Genomic DNA, 7366 nt, shown 5'->3' on the forward strand with positions numbered 1-7366 from the left:
CAGCTTGCAAGGCTGATGAATTGACCGCCACTATTTTTAGCCTGGTACCACACAGCTGTTTGAAGTGACTTTTTCTGGCCAGTGAATCCCCACCTTTCATTTTCCATTTTTTTCTACACACACACAACACCAAATGCTCCGGCATACACTGGCTGTTGGTAACCACCCAGGAGAATGAAAGAAAAGTCAGGAAGAGTCCAAGAAAGAGAAGAAAGACGTGTGCGACCATAATCGTCGGGAACCCGAAACCTCTGGATTGGAAATCGACTGCACATACCACTGCACCATATGGGGGACACACACACACACACACACACACACACACACACACACACACACCATTTACCATGTACCATGTATACGCCCGTCGCAAGAGAAGCACGCAAATCTGCAAGTGCACTGGATGTGCACCCACAGATTTTCTCTTATAGCCACGATAGCGAACAAGATCTGAATGAGACAGATCAAGACTTGCGCCAGATAACTGTCTAATCCACACAACTGGCGAAGCCATGTGAAACGACCACCAATGTACACCTGGTCTACACCACACGGAGTACATTGGCATAAAAACGGCCAAGGCAGTTACCTATGCACACCCTACACTTGCTGGGGTAACCAGTATAGACAGCACGCTGCTTTGATAGAAGCACACACACACAGACACACACACACACACACATCCACCCCTCCCCCATTACATCTGTACTCTATCACTGCTAGATGTTGCGATTTAGAACAGAAGATTTCACAGAAATGAGCAGCAACTATGGCATGGGGCTAAAATCTGGGATAACTAAGAGACTGACTCTTCCTCTACTAACGACAGAGCAGTGAGAACAATCTTGAATACCGCTATCGCTGCAACGACGTACATCTACATGCAAGTGCAGTGTACATGGCCAATGTCTGTAAACAAATCCGTAGAGTCTACTGAAGGCACTAAAAAATCGCTCTCCAATCTAGTACCGGTACTCCGTTGAATTCTGTCAGCAGGGTAATCGATGCCACTTACATATTCCGTGAATCAGTGTCAATGATAATCCTGATATCGATGATCTCAGTGATGTTACTCTTGCTGCTGATGATGCTGCTGCTCGACCTGACCAATGCCAATGGCCATATTGGCGGCTAGAAATGGACACTGCCATTGTCGAGTGCCCCAACATTGCTACGCCAACTAAGCGACTAAGAGAGTTGATTTCCTTCTGTCCTTGCGTCCAATCGGATCAGTTTGCTACTGCTACAGTGTAGATGTAGTACACAGCTCTGCGTGGACAATGATTTCCATTTCATGCGCCTCTCCACTCGCCTTTTCGCCCCACTGCTCCAGTGCCAGTGGTTCCAGGTCAGTCTGATGGGCACAGAACGTCAGAAGACAGTGAATTGTTTTCATCTCGCTGAAGTAAACTGGTCCATACATTCAATGATTGCCAGTAGTTCCAGGTCAGTCTGATGACAGTGATGACGTCCGCAGAAGACAGTCTAGTAGTGAACGACTCGGCTTGGGCGCCCGAATTGAATGGCTGTCAGTCGTTTTCGTTCTCGTTCACGAGAAGCTAAAACTCCCTAGCCCTGATTAGGCCCCCGTGTAATATGCCGGCATGTTTTGGAGCATTTTCGGTACAATCCGCGAAACCAGCACTTTGGGCTCGTGATGCAGCATTTTGGGGGAAACGGAGCACTTGGCCGTTGTGTATCCAAATTGAGAGAAGAAAAACTTTCCAAACAAGAACGTCATTTCCGCATTCCAGCTTCTTGTTGAGTAGTTTATGAATTGAAATAATGATTTTGACCAGGGAGTTGTAAAATACCGGTATTTTCTGACTCCCTGGTTTTGAGTCTTTTGACGGCGTGTGCTGAGGATTACAAAAAAAGTGAGCATTTTCCGAGCATTTTCGGCAAGGTTTGGGAGCATTTTCGGCAAGGTTTACGAGAATTTCCCAAAAGCATTCTCGGCAAAGTAATTTCGGGCATATTACACCTGGCCGGGCCCTAGCCCTGATATGATTCTGACGTACTGAGTCGTTTTCATCTCGCTGAATTCAACAGACAACACACCATCATCACAAGACCCTCTCTTCCGTTAATCGTTTTTCTTTGTAATTTTCCATTCATTTTTTTGCTTTAATTAATATTTGCTTTGTTTTCCTAGCTTACTATTGCCGTGGCTGGCTCAACGCCCTTGTCTCAGGGGATTCTGTCCCTGCATTAGCTATGCTTGTCACATGCTATGAGATTGTGTCTAATAATAATATTAAATAATAATAATAAGACCTCTGCCTCTGGACATACGTACTGCAACCATGGCAACACCATGAACACGCAACGAGTTACCATGGTTACGTAGAGCCTACTGACACAGTGACCGTGACACTGTGTCTGTGACCAGGTGACAGGAGCAGACGTCCAAGGGGTTTACCGTACCGTTTGGACAATGGACATCCCCCTACCGTACCTAATGACTAGAATGTATACGATGGTATCTAGTGCTAGCCTGCTAGGCGTAGAATCTACGCGTATGCTTAGGTTTGACACACGACCCAAGCCAAACCACAGACACAAGCAGTGCTTCAACTGCTTGTCATGAAGACAGTGTACCATGTACACGACTGTCTGTAGTAAGCTCTTACTCTTAGCTAAGAGTAAGAGTAAGAGCTTACTACAAACAGTCGTGTACATGACATGGTACAGTCGACAATTCGACATTCTGCTCTGTCTGGTACATGTACCGGCGGCACGAACACTCGATTAGCTGCCAGTTGGAACGTCCGTTTGTCAGCAAATATTAGGCTGGAGAATAAAGGTGCGGCAAGAGCGCATACTTGCTGAACTAAAAACACATACCTGATCCCGTGCCGGTGGGAGAGGAGGTGGAACATGTATCTACTTCAGGTCGACCCTCCCCGTGAAGCCTCGCCAGGATGTGATGGCGGATGATGTAGAGTGCACCTGGATCGAGCTTAAGGGTGCTCGGGCACCTCATCTCTTAGGGTGTGTGTACCGGCCGCCAAGTGAAACAGTTGCGTTCTGGCCCAGACTAGAGACTGTCTAAGTGTCTTACAGGCAGCCACCAACAACACCGGATCGGTCACCATGATGGGCGACTGCAATGTAAAATGCTGACCTTGTTTCTCCTGGCCCACAATTACGCCACATGCATGACACGTGTGGAAGCTATGGACTGCAGAACGTCGTGACAGCACCAACTCGTGTTTTGCCCCAATGTGGGCGTGGAACCATACTAGATCTAGTCTTGGTCAACCATGCATGCCAGCCTAACATCCATGTGACATCAGCGATCACTTTGAGTGTGAGTGCTTTCACTCAGCTGTGTTACTGAAGTAAGCCAGCCAGTGAGTTCACTCCTCACTATGTACTAGGAGTAGGCAGCTGATAAGAGTGGATATACAGTCGACCTACCCTTATAACGATATTTGCGTCCGACCAAGAAATATTGTTATAAGGGTAATACAGTCGACCTACCCTTATAACGATAACCCCTATAACGATATTACCCTTATAACGATATTTTTCTGTCAAACCAAATCACTCCATTGACTTGTGTATACAATGCCTTACCTCTATAACAATATCCCTATAACGATATTACCCCTATAACAATATAAAATGGGCTGACCAATCGACATTTTCCATTTTATAACAATATCCAGCAGGGAGTATGTAGAGTCCACTGTCAAGGTAGGGCAAGCTTCACTTGATAAGTCGCTGGGACATGACGAAATGCAATGGGGGCACCAGTGGGCACCTTGCTGCGTAAATAAAGTGCATGTACATAGGTTTTTGACGCTAGGAAGAGTGTAAAAAATGAACTAAATTCATGCATTATGACGTATGTGTATGAATGAACCAGTTACCCCTATAACAATATTACCCTTATAACAATATTTCTTGGTCGGACGCAAATATCGTTATAAGGGTAGGTCGACTGTATTGTTATAGGGGTAACTGGTTCATTCATACACATACGTCATAATGCATGAATTTAGTTCATTTTTTACACTCTTCCTAGCGTCAAAAACCTATGTACATGCACTTTAATTACGCAGCAAGGTGCCCACTGGTGCCCCCATTGCATTTCGTCATGTCCCAGCGACTTATCAAGTGAAGCTTGCCCTACCTTGACAGTGGACTCTACATACTCCCTGCTGGATATTGTTATAAAATGGAAAATGTCGATTGGTCAGCCCATTTTATATTGTTATAGGGGTAATATCGTTATAGGGATATTGTTATAGAGGTAAGGCATTGTATACAAAAGTCAATGGAGTGATTTGGTTTGACAGAAAAATATCGTTATAAGGGTAATATCGTTATAGGGGTTATCGTTATAAGGGTAGGTCGACTGTAGCAGCTCACCGCGCTGACCTGCTTGCAGCAGACCTTCACATCTTTCCTCCCCATATATGCGAGCGTCGACGACATGTGGTCCACTTGGCACGCTAGCATCATGCGTGTACTGGACCATCATGCCCCGATGACCCCAGTTAATTAAGGGGGCAGCCTGGTCGTAAAAATCCCTGAAAAATCGAATTTGTAAATTCATATCGAGTGCTACATCAGTTGAAAGAGCATGAATAGCTGCAAAATCTCTGAAAATGTTGTCTCGATCTGACCAGCCGTTCAAGAGTTATGACCGAAAATGTGTCCAAAAAAGTCCAAAAAATCACATTTTTAGCCACGTATTGGGCTGCACGGCGGCGGGCAAAGCCCGCCGCCGTACAGCAGGACTTTTGCCAGCACCCTCGTGACGTTGCAGATATGTGGCTTGATTATTGTACAGTAAGTATCGTTTATAAAGTGACCGGATATAATGATATACTGGTTATAGTGATAGAACACGTCAAAATCAAAATCAAATCAGAAAAAATACAGCTAAAATATCACTATATACACTATTATCGGCTATACCGATATATCGCTTATTGTGATGGACTTCAGGAAGCAAACCATATAAAATGCACAGGAAAATATCGCATATAATGATCAAGAGTGATGATCACAAAACAATTGTTTTTTTCGACGTACTCATGATCTCTTTTTGCACCAACCCATTATTATACCTGCACACACATGTCCGCTTCTGGCTGTGCTACCCCTCGCAATGTGCTCCCTTTGTATGCTCTTGTCCGTTTCTGTATGCACATGTCCTTTTCTGGCTGCGCTACCCCTCGCTCCCTTTGTATGGTATTGTCCTTTTCTGTATCTTTCTGCACGCTTTTTGTCCGTTTCTGGCTGTGTTGCCTCTCACGATGATGTTGCCAACTCGCGTACACAGCCACTCATGTCTATTTCTGGCTCTACGCAACTCGTTGGACACCGAGTACGCGAGTACGGATCCAGCTCAGGCTTTTCTTTTGGAGAACACGCTGAAGAAGCAGCCATGCCACATGATGTATCGAAGTACTACTAGTACATGTACAGTCTGTACTCGTACTGCACTGCCATGCACTGCTCTGTGTCATGCACCGGTACTCAGTCCGCGGAGCATGCATGCACTTTCAGCATGCTTTTTCCAGCGTGTACGCATCATTTCAAGTGCAGTCATGTGCCATGTGTCGGTCAAACATGCAAATCGGCTATAGTGATGCACCGGATATAGTGATAAATTTTCGAAAATCAAAGGGGCACGTTATATCCGATATTTACTGTACTGTAGTTGACGTTGATTTAGTGACTTTGGCAAATTTTTTGAGTCGTGTCAAGAAGTCAGGTAGGATTCAGTACTAGGCAGTAGTGGAACGTGAGTGGTATCTTTGCCGATTTTTGAGGGTATCCTGGATTTGGTGTGCAGCGCTGTGGAAATGGCTTGCTGTGGAGGTCCCAGCACTGGATGTTGTATCAAAGGTACGACCTCGTAGCACGTGCTAAACCTAACAAAATTCAAAAATTGACTTGCGCGTCTGTGGGAGTCTGTTAGAGAACGCACACTCGTGCCGTTGTGACAGATTCCAGGGCTACGTTGAGGGGCCCTATCCCACCACCCATCGCTGCTTCTGGACTTGTTTTAGGTTTGGATCCCGCGCACGGACAGAATGGGCACGAAAATGTGAAAAAAATGTAAATGCATTTTTTTGGCTCCTGGGTGGCTCGCATACCGTACCGTGGCACTATGCCGGAATGTTGAGTTTTTCCGGCCTGGAAAGCCTGTCAGTGAGGCGCAAAACTTTTAAAATCATGTCCAGAGTAGCCCTTTCCCAAAGGTGCTCTTTTAATTCGCACTTAGTGCTTTTCGCGTCCCTCAAAATATCCTGAAAAAGTGCTCTTTTTTCAGTGAAAACAGGCAAAAAATGCTCTTTTTTCAGTGAAGCATAGCCATGATACAGTCATGTTCAGATATGAACCTAAGCTGAGAAATTAATACACACTCTTCCATTTATGAGTCCACGAAAGGCAAAACAGGAAGTAAAGTTCAAAAAACCCACTTTTTACAGCATTGTGTACAACTTACTACAGTCAGACCTCGCTTAACCGAACACATCTGTTTTCCACAAAAATATCCGGATAGGCGAGGGAACCGGATAACTGAACACACATACTTTATATGCATGTGGCATGTCAAAAGCAGTGACATCGTACATACATGTACATGTAGACGGGTCCTATGCAGTACAACTAGCGTGCGCAGTATGTAAAACAAGCGAGAAAAATGACAAGTGTATGCAACTGAGTGCTGTCCGCATGCACCCAGCAGGTCAAGGACTTCATTTTGCTTGTACAACTCCCTGATTCTAGCTTCTGCAAGCCACATGCAACCGGGTACGACGAAGCTTTTTGTACACATTTTAACCAGTTTGTACACAAGAACATGCACCGGTATGCGGATCGCGAGGTCCGGTTATGTTGTATGCATAACATATGCTGCACATCGGTAACCAGCGATTTCCTTCCGGATGGCGAGGGATCCGGATAAACGAGGACCGGATAAGCGAGGTCTGACTGTACAAGCTTCACCAACAAACAAAAATATGCCCCCCCCCCCACAAAAAAAAAGCGGCGTGCCAAGGCCCATCGAGCACTCGGAAACTGTGATCGCATGCATGAGCAAACAGATTTTAGCACTTTATCAGCTAAATAAGCTCAAAAAGGGCGATATTCACCAAAAAACGCAATAAAGGTCGAAAGAAACGGGCTTTTCCAAAAGGGCCAAAAAGGGCAAGCACTTTTGGGGAAAGGGCTAGACCGGCTAGTCCAGAGGGCCAGCATAGTGGCAGGAGTGTGTGGTGAAAATTTCACTCAAATCCATTGAGAGCCACCAAACTACGCTCAATTGAATGCCATATGAAATTTATGGGTAGGCTGCTACCTTAAATAATTAAGGGGGCAGCCTACCCATAAATTTCAT

The 7366-nt window shown here is 45.3% G+C and overlaps 1 protein-coding gene across 1 annotated transcript in view; it reads right to left on the minus strand.

Moving 5' to 3' along the window:
* LOC135824730 (mucin-2-like) overlaps positions 1-1675 on the minus strand; it is a 42990-nt gene extending 41315 nt beyond the window's left edge. The window contains exon 1 of the mRNA XM_065337441.1: positions 1016-1675. Within this exon, the coding sequence (XP_065193513.1) occupies positions 1016-1169 (154 nt within the window). The 5' untranslated portion in view covers positions 1170-1675. The remainder of the gene's footprint in view (positions 1-1015) is intronic.
* Between the last annotated feature and the right edge of the window lie 5691 nt (positions 1676-7366).

The sequence above is a fragment of the Sycon ciliatum genome, chromosome 9 (assembly GCF_964019385.1).
Source record: "Sycon ciliatum chromosome 9, ocSycCili1.1, whole genome shotgun sequence".
NCBI classification, from domain to species: Eukaryota; Metazoa; Porifera; class Calcarea; order Leucosolenida; family Sycettidae; genus Sycon; species Sycon ciliatum.